The sequence below is a fragment of the Apis mellifera genome, linkage group LG5, assembly GCF_003254395.2.
Source record: "Apis mellifera strain DH4 linkage group LG5, Amel_HAv3.1, whole genome shotgun sequence".
In the NCBI taxonomy this organism is placed as follows: domain Eukaryota; kingdom Metazoa; phylum Arthropoda; class Insecta; order Hymenoptera; family Apidae; genus Apis; species Apis mellifera.
Window position 1 is genome coordinate 3,529,293 of NC_037642.1, and position 20,165 is coordinate 3,549,457.

The following is a 20,165-nucleotide window of genomic DNA, read 5'->3' on the forward strand; positions in this document are numbered from 1 at the left end:
AGAGTCTCTACGCGTCAGTCGGATAGTTTCAGTCGTAAAAGTTTGATGTTCATCTAAACCCGTGTGCCACCTCCATCCATCTAACCACCACTCTTCGACGAAAGACCCCTCACTCTTCTGACAGCCGAGTGCCCAACATGTCTCCTCCCCGTGCCAGGGACGTACCCCCTCCTAGCCGGTACCCGCAAGTCACCATGCACCTCGTCGGCGTGTCGCTGCTACCAGCACTCTTAGTAAGTTACGGACCGCATGCAAGTGCACATCGAATTTATCGGTAGTGTTATATTCGTATCACTTGCATTTTTCCACGTTTCTAGATTCTTCTCTGCATATTACCATACTCATTTCGATCACGTTCCAATCATTGGAGATTCATCAAATTTCTCCACACTGTTGTGCGGTATTTCGTGACATTTCGCATATACACTAATACATGTTAGAAAAAATTGTCGAAAAAGAAAGAAGATTCGCGTGGAGCAGACTGAAGAATATTCTCGATAAAGGTTTGATATAATCTCGTGTGATTCACCAATTCAGAAAATTGTTTACGACAAAAATAAAACGAAAGTCAACGTGCACCGTAACGTATTCCAATGGGGGGAGCTGTTGTTTCCCGTTACATGAGGGGGAGAAGCAGAAGTAGGAGGAGGATGGAATGACACGCGGACACGAGAAAGACGACGAGAGAAGACAATTGAAGTGCGCGTGTGCAAAAGTGCGCGGCACGCGGACGGAAGCTCGATGTGCGTTGTTATGCTTTTTGCGGAACTATCTAGACGTGTTTACTCGTTAATTCTCGTCGATTCTACGATTTAATTTTCACATTCCACATGCGTAGTGTTTTCTAGTACAGTGATACTAGATATCGTGTTTAGGAGTTGCTTGAACGACCGGTTAAAAAACTATGGGAACAGCAATGGACCAGCGAAATAGTTCGTGACGTGTGAAAAATAAAAGAAGGTGACAGAAACAAGGAAAAAATATTTATAAACAACTTAACGAGTGCGCAACGTCTCATTATTTTGAAATGTTAATCGTGATGTGCATACATGTGACATTTATATGAACGAAAAATACATGATGGAATATATAAACATGTCGGCTTGTCTACGCACGCGCGTGATTGTTCTCGCGCGCGAATGCAATATTAAATTGGTACTGGACGCATGGCACGAAATCGTATGCGTTCGTTTATAAAAAGCGAGTAACACGGTAACCTTGCAATAAAACTGTGAAGTATAGTGGACACAGAAAATTGTAAATTGAGATAAATGTGAAATATAGTGTTTTTTTTACGACTATTGTGAATTTGTGCTTCAAATGCCGGTTATCTATATATTGCTGTTGATTGCTGAGAATTTGAACATACAACGAACAATTTCATAGAAGACAATTTTATCTGGGATTTTATCTGGGATATTGGGTAAGTTTATAGCATTCTATTTATTTTTTTCAAACTCTTTTTCTTATAAAGATATTAATTATATCTTAAATAAATTTTAATTATCAACTTAGTTTATATATAGATATAAGTTGCAAGATATAGGTTAGGTAGATATAGATTTAAATTATTGGTTTCTATATAATAAATGATTCAATGTTTTATATTTGCATTGATTATTATAGAAAATATGTCGTATTATTTGCTTTTTTTTATACTAAAGTTTTAAAAAATTAATATGCATGTATTATTATAGCTTTAGTCAAATCCATTTCTTAACCTTTCAAGTTAGTTATTGATGTTAAATTTTATAATTTATGTAACATATATTTCCTAGATACAACATTATTTATTTGTTTTTACATATTTTTACGTAAGATTAATATTATTTATTTTTTATATACACATTAAACAATTTTTGTTCGATTTTTTAAACTTTATAAAATAATATTTTATAATTATGATTATTGTAAATATAAATTTCGTTGAAAGCAAGATCATGTTTCATTAGTAAGATTTCTCATAAAAGAATAGAATATATCGATAAAAGAATAAAATGTCTCGAGTTTAAAATAGTTGAAATGTTTATATTTATTGAAAAATATGAAAAGGTCGTCTAATGAAAAACATGTTAAATCTATTTTGCCAAAATTATTTATTTATAGTCACAAATTCGTCGTTCAATTCATCCAAGGCATCAATTATAAACAAAAGCAGTATATCTTTAAAATAAAGCATAATAATGCTCTTTTAAACACGTATAATAAAATATTTTAGTAAATTTAACATTATTATTTTATGATCTGATAGATTAATTGCAAAATCGATAAATATTGCATGTGATAATAAATTATAATATTATATTCAATTCTAATAAAAACAAAAAATATATATTTTATCATATTAGTTTTATATAATATAATTTTAAATTCCTGAAAATGATATTTATATAAAAAAATATGTAAAATTTAATATAAAATATAAAAATTTTTTTAAATAGGAAAATAGGAATCATTTTACTCCAAAATCTTATTAAAAATTTATTAAATTTATTAAAATTTATTAAATCTAATAGAATATATTAAATAAATAATAAATCTTCAATTTTAAATAATTTATTTTAATAATTTATTCCAATTAAATATAAATTAAATACTATTTGCTTTTTAAAGAAGATAAATTAATAGGTATAATTATATTTGATATAACTTATATCTCAATATTTATTAATATAAAATATATTTATATAATATCATACAAGATATATATATATATATATATATATATATAATAAATATAGAGGTATAATATACAATATATCATAATTATTGATAAATTAATTTGTATATAATATATAAAACTATAGTTTAAAATTTCCTATACTATTTTTTACGTAATCACATTTGAAATCAAGATTTATTTTTACATTCGTCATTAATATATTCATATTTAAGATAAGGAAAATTCTGTTCTACATAGTTTGAATCAAATAATTTTTAAATACGCAATATCAAACATATGTTATTAATAATTCATTTATGAACTTTTTTACAAGATCATTCTTAGCCATGAATAGTTATATTATCATAAATTGTAGATACGTAGATGTATGTCATATTATCATCATTGATTATACATATATGCATAAAAAAAACGCACGTTAATAGCATTTAAGTGTAGATATTTTTTTGCACGTACTTATCATTTTTATCGAACATGTATTCGGAGTACACGTGTTCTTACATTAATGACATTAATTATCGATTTAGTTAATGATAGATAGATTCGATATTTTGTAAAAATGTCTTGTATTGAAAGATTTTTTTATTAAGCTCGATGTTTCATTTAGCTTTTTCTTTCAATTCTACAGTTTACATAAGGTTTTTTTTTATTGTACAAGATGATAGAAAACAATTTATTCAAATGAATCATACATAATATGTTGTTTAATAACGTAACATTAGATAAATTTTATTTTAATTTATGGAAATTTATACTGTAAATATAAAATATAAAAAGACAATTATCGAGATCAACATTTTTTAGATGCTAGTACAATATTTACAGTTTCAAAGTTCAATTTGATTATAAAATGTTTTATCAATATGAATTAAATATAAAAAAGAAACAATTTTCATTTCTTATCTCTCACTCAAATAAAGAAAATTTATATCTTCTCTGTATCCTCTGATTTTATAAATTTATTTAATATATCAACGTAGCAATACTATTAATTAATTATAAAAATATGAAAATAACTTTATATCTACTCTTGAAAATATTCTCATAAGTATGAATTGGTTAGAATAAAATATGCTGCTTATTAAAGAGTTTAAAAGTTTTTTCGTGTTCTTGTTCATATCGTCTCATTCATTATTAAATGCATAATTCATTAAAGCGTAGTTAAGAAAATGTTCAAATCATGATTCAGATTGTCACGAATCAATAATAACGAGTATCTAACATGGAGCAACGTTTATTTTTTGTTGGTGAGGATAAGATTTTTCGATAGCGAATATCCGTCGAGAAAAAAAAAAGGGGAAAAAAAAAGAAAGGAAGATGGATCGAGTTGCTGATCGGTATAAAAGGAGAAAAAGGGGGGATGTTCGGCTTGAATCTCGGTTGAAATTGACTGCAGTTTGATGTTGCAGAAAAAATAAGAGAGAGGCGAATATAGTCGATAAGAGGAGCGCACCGTCATTTTGCTTGTAATTAGATGAGATTGTGTTAGTGATGTTTGATAGAGTATGACATATCCGAAAGAAAAGAAAGAGAAAAAGGGAGACATGCGATAACAACACGTGCTTGCAGTCGTAGCTAAGAATTTATCGTTCGATGAAAATTCAACGATATTTTCATCGTATTCCGCATATAACAATTTTTTCTTTTCTTATTTAAAATCTATTGAAAATGATAATTTAAAAAATATATATATATAATATAATCAAGAAAATATATAATATAATAATATGTTTAATAAAGATACAGATTAGAAAAGTTGAAATTAAAAACATATACACATATAGGTATCTAATGTAACAGACAAAAAATAAAGTAGTTTTAATTTTATTTTGGTTTATAATATATATAGGAAAAATTGGAATTATCTTTAAAATAATTAAATCTTTAAAAAAATATTTAATAATTTTATCCTATATCAGCATATTTGCATCCATTAGAAAAATCCTAACAATGCGTCAAGAAATTTGTTATCTTTCCATGATAGGAATGTAAGTGAGCAGATGTAAAGATGTAATAACAATACTTTCCATCTAAACTTGCTTGCAATTGGAAAGTATTATTATTACACCTTATTATTCCCTTAATATGAGGAGGAAAAGCTGACAAACGACGGATCGATTCTGTTACGTGTCTTTGAATCTTAATTGTAATAGACAACGATGCATAAACGACGCAACATCCATATTGATACTCAATAGCGATATAATAAGACGAGGATGCGTAACAAATATAGGCCTCATATGGACTTTACGTAATTAAAACTTTATACAAAGATAAAGAAAAATTAAAATAAGAGAGTGTTTATTACCGTTATTATTGTATTTATGTACTTTTTTGTTATAATTCCATTTACGAAATTATTCCATTCAGTTATAGATATATTATTTAATAAAATTCTGTACAGAAACATACATAACCGGATGGCATAAAATCGAATAGTATCCGGTTTTAAACAGGATGTGATACATGTTGCATACTTATCGAGAACATAACAAAATAATAATAATGGATATTACAAGTACTTTATGTTCGGCATTGAAAAGAGTGCTAAGGTATAAGATTACGACTCTATCAATCATTTTCTCTCGTATAGCCATCCTTCTGAAAATTCTAGACCTTGTAACCGGACACGTAGCAGCAATAAATCAAGTTTCAAATGATCGTCAAATCTTAAAACACACTTTCTAATCCTTTAAATTAATAAATTCTGTTGCGCTATATATGCTAAGTGGTATTAGATGCGATATCCGGTTTTCATAGGGCAGAATCGTGAATATGTAACATATATATGAAATCACTATATTTTTGCGTTTTCTTTCTTCTTTTCTTTCTTTCTTTTCTTTTTTTGAAACCTATGTGTACAGTACTATCTGGCAAAAAGACACATAAATGCATAAATATGTTTATCTGTTGATTTGCTTATATTATTTTTCATAAAGCAATGGATAAAACAGCTAAAATCGTACCAAGCACGGGCTTAATGATGGAATGTTTATTAACTATTCAATTCTGAATAGTCTAGAATGATAATATTCGAAAAAATAATAATATTCAACCCTCAAATATAGGAACGTTATCCTATGCAGTCAAAAATCCGCGTAAAAATCTTCCAAAATTTTGATTGTCTATAATATTTTATAATAATCTATTATTGATCAAAAGTTTAATTTTTTATAGGCATTATATCATAATGTAGTATCTATATCTATCTATAAAAATTAATTAAAGAATTAAAGTGATGATAATTAATATAGAATAAAAAAATATATTTCATCAATTTTGGATAATTTTAAATAATTTTTTCTTATAAGGATCGCTCGGTTTTTCGTAAAGAAAAGATTACTTTATTATTTATTTATTTTGCATAAAAGTTCATCTATATATAATCTGCATTGGGGGTTAACTACATGTATAGATATACATTTGTGAAAAAAAAAAGAAAAAGAAAAAATGGCAAGCAACTTCTTCGATGCCGTTGAAAAAGATATTATTTCTTTTCATGGCCGTTGTTGAAACGTGAGATAAGTTGCTCGTTTTTTTTCTTTTGATGAGATGGATCATCGCGGCATCTTTGATGCTAATATACGAATTATGTATCATTTGTATGAGAATAAAAAAGAAATATAAGGAGAAAGAAGCATAAGAAAGAAAAAAAAAAAGATATAAAATTTTAGTTCAATGACACTTCACACTTTCAGATTCCTTTTTTATCGGGCCATCATAATGTGATGCAGCAGACTCTTATATTACATGGATGTATTCGTTTCATATCAGTTTATTTAAAAAAAGACAATTTTTAAAGTTTATTCGGTTACCCATATATATCTTGTTATCATTAACTATATCGCGTATATTTTATTTAGTTTCGTATAAAAAAACGATTGATCTTGTCTAATAAAAAGGAGAATGAACTTATCATCAATTATTTCATTATTTCATTGTAATTGTTCCTTGGGTTTTATTTAATTTTTCGTTCAAATCTCAATGATTGATGTTTATTGTTTATCATATTATTTTTTTTTTTTTTAAATTTTCGAATATTGTACTCAACCATCCATAAAAATCTTTACTGATTCATGATTCTTGTTATATAAAATAATAATGAAAGTTTAATCTTTTCTTCTCTCATAAAAGAAGTTTATAATGAAATTTTGCAACATATTCAATACAATTCAATACGAATAATCTTTTTATAGAATAGATATATCTAACTACGCGAAAACTTTTGTTCAAAACAGGTGTGATATTTTTCTATAAAGTTCTAGAAAATTTATTACTTATTTCTTAAGATTAAAAAGTTTATTACTTCTTGTTACTTTACACTTCTATCGTGTCGTTTCCTATCAACCAATCCTTCTTTTCCACTTCCTGTTGCATTGTTATTCTATTGCAATTATTGTAATACATTGCGTGCTATAAGTAAGAAGTTATTTTCCAATGTACGTTTATGAGTGCATGAAGAAACGTATTCACGAATAGCTACAGTGACATCGAGCGTTGAACAGAAATTTCAAGTTGAATCTTTGTAAAATTGGAGTAAAATGGAACGTTCTTCAATTTATTTATTTCTTAATACATCCATCATCACACAATGCAAATGATAAACATAAATATAAATAAATAATTAATATTGGAGCCTTATATAAAAAATATAAAATATTTATCATAACTATCTATTTATGATTATAGTGTAAAATAATCAATGTAATGTCGTTAATTGATCCAAATTAAAATAAAAAATGCTGGAAAATTCTGAAAAACTTAATACGCTATTTTCTAAATCAATCGCGCAATTGAATATGGAAAATTTGCACTTTTATATATGCAAGTATTTAACTTTTATATACGTGATATAAGCAGTTATCGATTCGATATATCGCAGAAACCGTAGCTAGCATGCATTTTGATACTTTGTTCAACTCACGATAAGATAACTATTTTAAAAATCTTGCTATTGATATGGATTTTTGTAATAAATGTTATAGTGGCGACATCGCGTGCAAATAAATATTTTTCTAATTTATTATTAATATATATGAATTAGTAGAATAATTTTCTTTATATAGAAATTATTATAAGATACTTCAAATGATACTTAAAAAATTATTTTTTTTTTAATAGTAAAAAATGATTAGAAAAATTAGATTTAACTTTATGAAATAAAATAAGATAGGTATATAAAGCAACAAGACCAATAAATTCTAAAGTTATTAAATATAAGATAGTGGCTCAGAAAAATTAATTGATAAAGTGCAAAATAAATATTTGATTAAATAATTATCTCGAGTAATCATAGTATCAAAGTATTGTATAAATAAAAAATGATCATACGATGAAAGTGAAATCGTAGGTAAGGTAATTTTAAAAAAAAAAATGAAATTGCGTGATAAATTCTTAATAAAATGTTATCTGGATTTACAGATTGATAATAGAAATTGATAAGAAAATTTATTCGTATTGTATTAAATAAAATTTAAATAAAAAACTTTCCATTGAATTTAATTATCATAAAGTAAATATCTTTTTGATAATTTTCTTATACATAGAAAGGAATTTTTGATTTCCAAAAAATATATTAACTATAACAGTCAATTCAATTATTAAACTCATTCTTTATAATTATAATATTTTGAATTTATTATTACAACAAAATTTAAAAAAATTAAAAAAAGAAATTCAAGTAAAATATACAAGTAGCTCTTTAACTCAGTTCTTAAAAGCGTAGGTCACGATATAGCAAGCTTGTAAAATCAATCAAATGTAAAATAATGATGTATTGAGTGTCAAAACTGTGTGTTTTGACAAATCTATGATCAGATCTTAAGATCTGTAAACTTGACAAAAAATTTAGTGTTCATTTCTCAATCTATATCATGTCACATTTGATCATCAATCGACGTCGCTTCCTAATATGTAGTTTAATTTATAATGCTATGTCTATTCTATAACTATTCTATGTGTAACAGTCAGTTTCTGTTATCCTTTCTTAACAATCGCTTTGGAATCAATTAATCAATCGATATTATTCTATTATACATGCTCAAAATTTTTCTTTTTGCATTTAAATATAATTTAGAGAAAGACACAATAATTTTAATTTTTGCTTCATAAAAATATATTCATAATATTGATGCGATTCTACCGATGAAAATGAGACCAAACTCGGCGTATTTAAAATAATTTTAAATTAACAATAATAATATCGTAAATTTACACGTATCTCGTTCACTCTTATTTCATCTTATTCTCTTTGCCTTCATTGCCACTCGTTCTCATTTGCAACACACTTTCTTTTCTTGTCACCGTCGGACCAAATATGTCAGCAAAACATGAAAGTGAACGCTTGAGTTACTGAAGCCGAGAAATTCTATTGCTTGTATGATTAACATTCTCATATTTCCTTTATAAATGGCATTGTCTCAAAATAAATATCTACTGCTACTTATGGAGGTATTACTATAGTTTGTTCAGAGAAATATTGCACTGTCGTTGTAAATTATTTTGTTATGACATTTTCGTCGCCAGCATTTAGAAATTGAAATACTTTCTCGATAAACTAACCTTTACGATCACTTTCTATTTATATCATCACACAGTTTGTCCATTATTTATTCAAATAATTTTTACAACAATAAATACACGTATTAGTAATATATTTTAAACAATTAATTCAAAATTGCATTACTTTTTCCAATTACTTTAAATCCTAAATTATTAGATTTAGAATAAATTAAAACCCAATGTTTTTTTCTGTAGAAAATTCATTTTTGTTTTTTAATAAGGTAAAAAGAATTGAAGAGAATCAAGTTATTTTAATATTATCACACATTTCCTCTAAGAATTTCTATTAATAAAAATTTTACTCTTATTTTAAGTTATTTGGAGTAAACAAATTTTGTAACTCACTCTATATATAGGGAAGAATTATTATTCCAAACTGTCATTTAATTGATCTATTTTATTGATAGCGATAATTTATTTTATTATGCAAGAATTATCACACGTTGGATCATCGATGTGCGCTAAAAGATATTTACATACTGTAAAATCGAGGCTACGATCTAAGGATGTTCGGTTATCTATTCTCGCATCAAGGGTGAAAGGGCCTTGAGGTCTCCACTTAATATCCAGTAGGTTTCAGATTTCATCCGAAGATATTCTGTTAAACCTAAGGATATCTGCTTTTCGCTTACAATTAGTATCTAAGTACTTTGTTTGATGTAACATTAATACTAATTTCATTTTCTACTGCAACTCGCTCATGAATTACAATGATACGTTTGTATTGATCATTTCCTAGATTCTAATCGTAAGATTTTTAATATTCAACTATTGAAAATTCGTAATTTTATGGGCATCCGTATTTTAAAATTGGCCTTTTCTTGTTTTAAAATTTAAACCGTGTAATATTTGAAAGCCAAATTGTTCAAAGTCTCGTTAGTTATTTTCTGCTAATAAACATTACAAATGAAAGTTGTTATCAAAATCCATTAGGGAAAAAAGATTTGATGGCAACTCTCAAGAATTTTACTCTCAAATAGATTTATATCCTAAAATTTATTATGGTTAATAATTTTATCCAATATTATAGATATATTCCTCAACTATAATTCAATATTATAACTCATATAATATTAAATAAGGCTTTAACCTCATCAAAATTTAAGTTGAAAAATTTACGATTATTATTATTATTATTATTATTACATAAAATTCGTATTGGTCAAGGTTTAACAATTCACTTTCAATGTAAATTACATTTTTAAATTGTTAACGATACTTAACTACAATAGCAATCAAGCAAGCCATCAGATTGCCAATTTTGTTCGATTTATAATCACACATAAAGATAATCACGGTGTATCGAATCATTAAAACTTATACCTTTCTCATAAGAACATATTGCCAATAACGTAAAAATATTAAAAGTGTTTAACGAATAAGTGTTGGAAGGGTGATGTTCTCTTCAACATCTAACCAAATGTTCTTTAATAAATGTTTTCACAACATTTTTCTCCAGTGGTATAATATTATTAAACATTAATAATATTACCAATGGCTCAAATATGAAAAGAATATCATTATACTTATATCTAGTGTTCCAACACTTAAATTGAACGTTTATACAGTCTATTGGAATTTTTGTATCGTCACAATTATGTCGTGAAATATTTTAGATCGTAAGAAATAAGGTCATCCAATTAAAAAATTTTTCAACTGGATCGAACGTATTGGAAAATCGTCGAAAGAAATATTATCAATATAACGATATATTTGTTATCTTATTCAATTATTTCAATTGTTAAAGAATAAATTATGATCTTTTGATCTGTCAAATGTAATATAGTTTCAATTCAATTCGAAATAATATAATATAAATCACGAATAAATTTCATACCTGTTGCTATATCTTATTCGTTGCATTTTACATAATGCAAAAAAATTCTATCTGAAAGATTCATACTCTTATCTAATGCCTTTAATAATAAGAAGAAGAAAAAAAAATCGGAATTAATTATGTTTCAATCGGCATCTATTTGCATAATCAAAATGATTCGTAATAATTCCTGTGCAATAATTACCAATTACATTAATTTGATCACTCGTTTCATCCATCGCATAATAATCCATGATCCCAAAATTCTTCTACTAAAATTCCTTTTTCTTTTTATGTTGCAGAACGAGGAATCGGGGGAAAGAAAACTGGTGTCGAAAATCGAATCTACGCCTCGACTACGTTTCGAAACACGTGTTCTCGTTTTTTACAAGCGCGTGATAAAAGGATTAGAGAGAGAGAGAGAAAGGACAACGATAGAGGGACAAACAACCGTTCAAACATTTCATTGAGATTGTTCTTTGTAATTATGAAAAGGCTGTGAATCGAGGTTACCTATGTATCGCGAAGAGAACGAGCAAAACAGAGCCGCGGACTTGGCTCCCCAACAACCGAGTGGTGCAAACACGTTCGAGCGTTTGGAACATTCTCAGGATAGCAAAAATGGGGACGATGGTCCCAAGAAGGTGCAAACAGACGCTTCCTCTTCGACTAATACTCCAAAGCCGCGTGCACGGAATTGTGCACGATGTCTGAATCATCGGCTGGAGATCACCTTAAAATCGCACAAGAGGTACTGCAAGTACCGTACTTGTACCTGCGAGAAGTGTAAGATCACTGCCAATCGGCAGCAAGTGATGCGGCAGAATATGAAGCTGAAAAGACACCTGGCACAGGATAAAGTCAAAGTAAGAGTAGCGGAAGAGGTTAGTCTTTTCCTTGTTTCATAATGGTTTCTTGGCGAAAGGCTCTCTTGTCGTGGCTTGAGTCAGCGAGGTATTTTGTATTTTAACGATTTCCTAACATGTTGCCGCTGATATAGTTTTCTGTCGTTTTGAAATTTGTTTTTTTTTTTTTTTTTTCTCTTAATAATTGATCGTAAAGCTGTAAAAGCTGATGTAAATAGTAAGTTCATAGGATACCAAAAAATGGAGTGAAATTAGAAAATTTATTAGAATTGTGCGAAATTTATATTTAGATTCAATATTATATGGGAAAATGATAATTGATTTATGATATAAATTTCGATAGCAAGATTTCTAGCTGATTCATTCCGAATTATTTCAATAAATTGTTTTGTTACATATATAGTAAAAAACTAATTAAAAATTAGTTAAACTTGCATGAAATTTTTAAAGAATTTGTTAATATCGTTTTTCAAAACTCAAAATTTTTTCAATTTCATTCCATAATTTACTAATTTTTTTTAAATGTTTTTTACATATTCTAAAAAATCATTCCTCTATTTGCTCCATATAAATTAAACATTCGATGAAATAATAAGACATCTTAACATCAAGCTCATAGAAAATATTAACCCCAATAACATACTGGTATCTTTGATTATCTCAGTATAACACTCATTTTTTGCATTATATATTCATATTATTGTATTATAAAATGACTCGTGAATTGCATATAACTCTTCTGAATAAATCATCTCTTAGATTCTTATTCTGTAATCCATAGATTTTTTTCTAAAAATATTCTAAATTCGATATAATTCTTGAATATTTCTGTTAAATGAGATGATTTGATTTCTATCTAACTGATAAGATTTTGGTATATATTCAGAATATAAGTATATATTTGAAATACAGCATAAAGTTCATCGACAAATTCTTTTCTAAAATTTATCAAAAATCTCAAATATTTTTTTTAAATATTATATCCGAAAAAGAACTTGTTGAATCGTATAAATCTATCGTTCACACCTTTCGGAAACAAACTATTAGATAAGTGTATCGTTTGCTTTCATCGTTGAAACGTCACGTTTTTAACCATAATTGCTTGACTAGAATCACACGAACCTATCATTATTTTATCCATACTCCTAACATCAGGTTAGGCTGCTTGTAACGCAAGGCAAATCGACGCCATTTGTTTAGTTTCCGCCTCAGCACCTGCGATAATTTCAAATATAAGCCGCGCTTAATCTCACAGAACTCCGATCGTAATTGATTCTTTCCTAACAGGTGGATCCGCTCCCATTTGGCGTAGAAAATACAATTTCTTCGGTCCCTCAACCACCTAGAAGTCTCGAGGGTAGTTACGATAGTAGCAGTGGCGATTCACCAGTGAGCAGCCACAGTAGCAATGGTATACACACCGGATTCGGTGGTAGTATCATCACTATACCTCCTACAAGAAAATTGCCGCCGTTGCATCCTCACACTGCGATGGTCACCCATTTGCCACAGACGTTAACCAGTGAGTGATAAATCTTACATTTTCTTTAAGAATATATTTCCTTTTTTCGACGTATTTATTCAGATTCTCTTATATGAAATTCTGTAGAATATTTGAAGGTTTGCATGATATTTTTGAAATACATGAAAGATTTTCTTTTTTTTTTTGGTGTAATAGATATTTGAATTATAATGGAATTGAATTTAACTTTTGCATTAAAGAGATATTATGATTATGCTGATATTGTTTAAGATTTTTCACTATAATTAAAATATATCCATTATCATATCTATTACACAAAGTTATAGAATATGCATGTTTATTAGTTATTCTTGATTTATATATTTGATGAATATATATATAGGTATAGATATTTATGTACATGTTGATCGTGATCTACCTGTTGCTCTAACTTTTAATTACCCTCTTTTTAATCAGCTTGATTCATCGGTAATTATATAGTATAGGATATGAAGCTATTCATTGATTTTGGAATATGTTATTAATATTTATATTAAAACTATAAATATATATATATACAATAATATCGTATATGATAGGAATTATAATCTATAAGTAAATATATCTTTCAAACTCACATTTAAAACTCACATAGAAATATACAAGAAATAATTACTTGTTGTTATTGTTGTATATATTTTTTATTGAGGAAAGAAAAAAAATATAGAAATTGAAAATTATGTATAATTTGTTCAGGGAAATCGCGAAAATTTATAGTGAGAAAATCATTTTGCATATCATTCGTTCACACGTCTTACACAATCATGCATTCAAAACATCCAGATAATTGTCTGATCAATATCATAGGGAAAACTAACAAAGATTCCAAGAAAAATCCGTGTCGATCCGTGTTCGATGCATTTTGTAAAGTTATCAATCACGTCAAATTTGATAGGGACTGATTTTAAACAAAATAATTTGTACTATAAATATTCAATATTCGTTAATAAAATCCATTCAATGTCTATATCTATTTACTTATATCGAGTTTTATTAGTATTCATTTCAAATGTGTGCATGAAAAATAGTTATCATTATTATTAGAATAGTTATAGACTAGGAGGAAAAGTTGACTTAATTATCTTATATTATTCTATAATAATATATTTTTACATGTGTGAGCGCATTTTTAAAATGATCATCATCATAATAATTTATTAAATGAATTCCAAATGTATTTTTTACGATTCGAGTATTATCGATTATGATTTCATTACACATGCTAATTTTTTTATCAGGCCATAATTAATACTTATACATGCAAAGGGAGTTGGGCTTGTAGGTATGATTCATGCCACAAGGGGAATTATAGCCTTATGTGCTATAATATAAAGTTTCTTTTTTTGATATTTATTAGACTAGAGAGAGTTGGAAAAATTGTCGTCGGGAAAATCAAAATTTGCCAAGAAGTATTTCTGATATAAATAGAATTTAATGAAAGGAACGAAAAATTATTTTTGTACAAATTTCTTAATTGAGAATTGATAAATCACAAAAAAGAAAAGATCAATTTATAGGAAGCAAAAAATTGTTGTTCGATAGTTATCTGAAAATAAAATTCATATTCATATTCTTTTGTGAACAATGTTATTAAGAGGTAATTGTTCAAATTACATATTGATTAAGGAACAATTAGTTCTAATATTACATGATATAAACCTATAACGATACTTTCACATGTATCGCATGCTTTTGCTGCTTATAATACCCTTTTGCTTGTAAAACAACATGTATTCAGAGAAAAATATAGACGCCCAATTATCCAAGATATAAGATAGAATAGTTCGAAATTATTTTCAAGAAATTTTTTTTTTCTTTTTTTCTTTTTTTTTTTTTTTTTCGTTCGTGAAATCAGAGCGTGTGAAACCTAAACAATCGCAAACGAGCAATAAAGCGAAATAATTGTAAAAGAAATTATAATGGCCAGATAAGAAGACCTCCCTTGTCGCGAGACTTAAACAACAAAGACTGGTATTCAGTGGTCTTCGTCAGAAGACTGTTATTTAGCCGTGTCTGGATATACGAACCATTATATCGATTGCAATTACCGTATAAAATGTTATTTGAAGAAGTTCAATTAATGAAAGATCATTATTATTCCCGAGTACAATTCGAGCACTGTACTCCAGTTCCACGAATCGAACGTTTGTTACTGATTACCTACCTATAGCTTTCGCGTCTTACGACTTTGACCGACATCATATAATCGACGAAAGACATAAAACGGACCAGCTGAAGAAAGAACGTTCTTTAGGATCTTGAGTCTCCAATGACAGGGCTTAACCCCTTCGAGATTCTTAAAACAATAAGTTTTAAGGTAACTTTTACAAAGATTGATAGATTGTCATTATTTTTGTTGGTACAACATGATTTGTTGAGGCATAGGATTGTATTACTGAATTTTGTATTCCTATTTTTAAAAATTGGTCTCGATTTATTTTAAATTTGTTATAATAGAAGTAGTTGTTATATATTAGAGTGTAAAATAGTAAGTAAAATGAAAGAATCTTCTTCAATTATTAATCGAAGGTTTAGGTTTTCGATTCGATCCCTTTTCTCAGCATTTAAATAAGTCTCCCTAAAAAGGATTTCAATTTAATTTACAAGAGCTCGTATGTATTTTCCACTTTAATTAGTTTTTCTTGAAAATTAATTAGGTTTAATAAACGAGGGAATGATTAAACAATTCAAGATTTAAATGAGAGTTTTAGAAAAATTAATTACTACATTATTAATAGATCATCATCTAAATCTTAGCAGCCAATCGCTAATTTTCCATTTACGACGCGATACTGTGAAGAGAAATAAAATTTTTGCATGCATATCCTAATTGGATAACCAGTAAATCGTTAACATCGATCTATAAAATAGCGATAGAAATTTCGGATCGCTTACGATCGGAACCGATCGCTTATTCCAAGGATTCAGTTTCGAGCAGTGGGTCTAATTTGAACAAAAGCCTTGGAATGCTTGGGTATAACCGAACGTATATACTTATAACGTCGTTCACAGTGATCCCAACGAAATTCAAGCCACTCTTTCACTTGACAACCCGACCGAATGTTAACCCTGGGTTTACGATCGTCTCCATTGGACGGCGAGTCGTTCGAATCCGGCTAATATAATACGAACTTATAACCAAAGTCGAAACCTGGGAGCTCGCTCTTGCTTTTACGATCTGGCTCGATTTTAAAAGTTATCGTTATTTTTCTCGCTTTCGGATGAAATAGTTTGTTCATGGACGAAATATAAACGATTCGAAGAAGGTTGACGTCTACACGCACTGTGGCGAACCGCATTTAAAGTTGTACACAAGTTTGTTTGATCTGTCAAGGTCTGAGCACGTGTACCCTAACGATATTTTATTGGCATGATGCATTGACGTGAAGTTCACATTTTTTTTATGAGTAAAAAAAAAAAAAGAAAAAGTAACAACCATTGCCTTGCAACTAAATTATTTTTCCTCAACGTTGTATTATTTAGTGGAGGGTGGTAATCGTTAAACAGGGATAAATTTTGATGTGTGATAAATTTTCTATACGATTTTTGAACACGTGTATATATATTCTGATATTGGATTCTGAATAAGAAATAAAATTAAATTATTAAAATATATATTTTATAACATTATTGCGTTATAAAATGCAACATTTTATTTCCAATATTTATTTAATCAGTTTACATTTTACAAGTTATAGAAAGAAATCTTGTACTATTTCTTCTTAAGATTTTCAGTAACATAAATTTTAATTATTTTATGTATTTTTTTATGTATTCCATTTATATTTTTGTTGATACAACTGTAGAGTGTATTTCTCTAAAGATATAGACAAAAAAAGTATGTTAAACGTAGAAATTCTATTAATGAAAAATTACACAGTTATTTTGGTTCATCTGATAATAGTTAATAATGAAATTTCTTGAGATCTTTGTTGTTCTTCCGCGGTCCTTGTGTGGGACCCGGCCGACCCAAGGTTTACGACAGTCGTTTCCATAAAGAGCCATAAACCTGTTAATTGATTTACAACCGTTTCCACGGATCCGTGCTGATGAAAATTACCACGGAGGGAGAGCATCCCTGTATCGTGGTAATGGAAAAGTGGCGTGGACATTGATATCCTGGAAAGTAGGGTGGAAGAAAACGAGTGTAGGGAATCGTTGCCTTAGTGTTATGGCTGTATATGAGGTTATAAAGTCGGCCTTTACGAGCTTGCATCGAGCACAGGCTTTTAATAACGCGTAGCTCGTTGTTATGCCAGGTAAGGATATGCTTGGTGAAAGCGTAACACCAATTCTTCAACGGTTATGCATACTTGTAAAGGATGTAGTGCCGTCGCCATTTTGAATCCGAGACCACGCTACTCGGCCATCTGGCGCGTGGCATTTATAACTAAATGCTCATTCATAATTAATTTTATAACTCTTTTTTTTTTTAAAGACCTTCATAAACATAATTCATTGTTTTTTATCTTTTGATTCAGATATGTAGTTGTTGTGTGATTATTTTCTACAAATGTTTGAGAAATATCTAATCGTTGAAAGTGTTTTTACTATTTTTTATATATCTGAAGAAAGGAACTTTTTTGTAGATATTTTATTTTAAACATGTTTACGTTTCTTCTTTTTTTAATCGTCAAATTAATTAGATAGCTAAAGAATATTTCAGTATCATCCATTTTAATATTTTAAATTTATAAATTATTGAGAGGGACAAACAATTCTTACATAAATATATTTATAGATATAGTCTGTAATTTGGAATGTAATCTGAAATATCACAGTATCTTATATGTAGAAAGAAAGACAAATTTTTATAGTAGAATAATTAATTGTATAAAATTATATTAAATATACTTAATAGTTTATTCTTTATACTGAAATATTCTTATTTCTAATTCTAGTTATTGCATCTTTACAATAAAACAAAACAAGATGAAAGAGAATAATTTATTATTCTGTTAATAAAAGATCAACTGTACAGATAATCACCAATTTAGTTTGAGGTTTTGGAGAAGTGTTTCCAAGACCATAACCGAAAATATAATTTACAATCTTTATAGGTAGGAGCACGTGTTTACGTTTAAACTATCATCATTCTAGGAACAGCAATAATGTATCTAATCGAAACAGATTTCAGTTGCCCTAAAGAAATTTTTGTTCACGGGACTCTCTAAATTTTTACGACTTCAGACCTTTCCTCGTAGTAGCCACCTTCTCGAAATTCTGACTCGTAAATCCTTGAATCGTACCGGTCTCGGCTCTCTTTCTTCTTTTTCGGCTACCGCAATCGATCGGTGCATGGAGGGGTAGTCCACTTACAGAATCTCATCAATTGCCCTTTTATGGACCCTTCGCACGTTCGGTTAAATGCTGGAGGGGTAATCTCTCTCTTGTTACACGAAACGATTGGTGTAGTGTTTTTAAGGGTCGCGTGGCACTGTGGGGTAGCGTTTACGACTTTCTTGGGTTACTGTGTGGTGTCAGAGATACCTATTTATGTACTTACTTGAGGGTAGGTCAGGCAAATTTCCCGTCCGGGAACTTTTATCCTCTCGATTCTTTTATCAGGATGATCGATGTTGATTTAACAATTTCCAGGATAAAATTGTTTCTTCAAATTTATTAATAGGAAATTTGTTTTTCATGCAAGTTCTTGATTTTATTTAAGATAGATGATCTCAAATGATTTCCCATATCATTGTTTTCTGACAAATTCATTCAATATTTCAAGATATTTTAAAAAAAACCTTAATTAGTTTAGCTTTTCTCTTTATTTGTTTAAGATCAAAGAAAGAGAGATCGAACAATCCTCATAATTTTACACACATGATAGATCTGTGTATTTATTATTTTAATGTTTGTTTATTATGATAATGATAATATTTTCTTTTTTATCTAATATTTATTTCAATAGTCGAATAATCGAGTAAATTACGAGAAAGTTTGAAAGTTTCACCTCGTTCCAGGAAAAGATCGATTGCCTGCGAAATCTCGATAATACAGAGCAGAGCACGTTTCTGCTAAATATAATATCGTTTTGTCCTATCATGCTTGCTCCGATCAGTATCGATCAAGAGTAATAGGACCTTGTCTAGTTAACTTATTGAACTACAGTAAAGGCTATTATTTGAACTAATTGTGATCATTATCTACTGTTTGTATAATAGAATGGTTACATTTTTGTATAGATAAAAATTATTTATTTTAAATTATTCGAATTTTTCATGCAAATACTTACATATTTCTTCGATAAGATATTACAAACATTTTGTAATTCAACAATCTCATTATTGAAGAGACAAATTATGTATATAGGTTTCATGAGATCATTTTGATTATTATTTTCTTTCTTCTTTTCATAATTTTTAATAAATTTTTTTGATATCTTTAGTATAAATTAATTTTGAGACTTTGATTTTGGTTTGGATACGTTGTAGTTCAATACGATCATAGTTTAATCTTTTTGAATCGATCAAAGATATATTCACTAAATAAATAATAATCATATTTTAATAAAATTTAAACATTGCAAAAAAATTTTGAGAAATGTCTATTTAACATATATTCAAATTTAAACAGTTCATCATAGTTAATTATAGATAGGATATAATTTCATACTTACATTTTGTCAACATTGTTATTTTCAATTTAAAACTTCTACATTTAAAACGTATTACGTTAACGTAGCAATTATGTACTTAGCTTTTATTATTATTA

At 28.1% G+C, this 20,165-nt stretch overlaps 1 protein-coding gene across 5 annotated transcripts in view; it reads left to right on the forward strand.

The window, feature by feature from the left end:
• The first annotated feature begins 230 nt into the window (after window positions 1-230).
• Dsx (doublesex) overlaps window positions 231-20,165 on the forward strand; it is a 91,468-nt gene continuing 71,533 nt past the window's right edge. For 3 of the 5 annotated variants that reach the window (NR_024131.1, NM_001111255.1, NM_001134935.1), the window contains 3 exon segments: window positions 231-1,423; window positions 11,363-11,944; window positions 13,214-13,448. Coding sequence is in view for 4 of the 5 variants with exons in the window: in NM_001111255.1 (NP_001104725.1) it covers window positions 11,576-11,944; window positions 13,214-13,448 (604 nt within the window). In the remaining variant the exon portion in view is untranslated. 5 annotated transcript variants of the gene reach the window in all.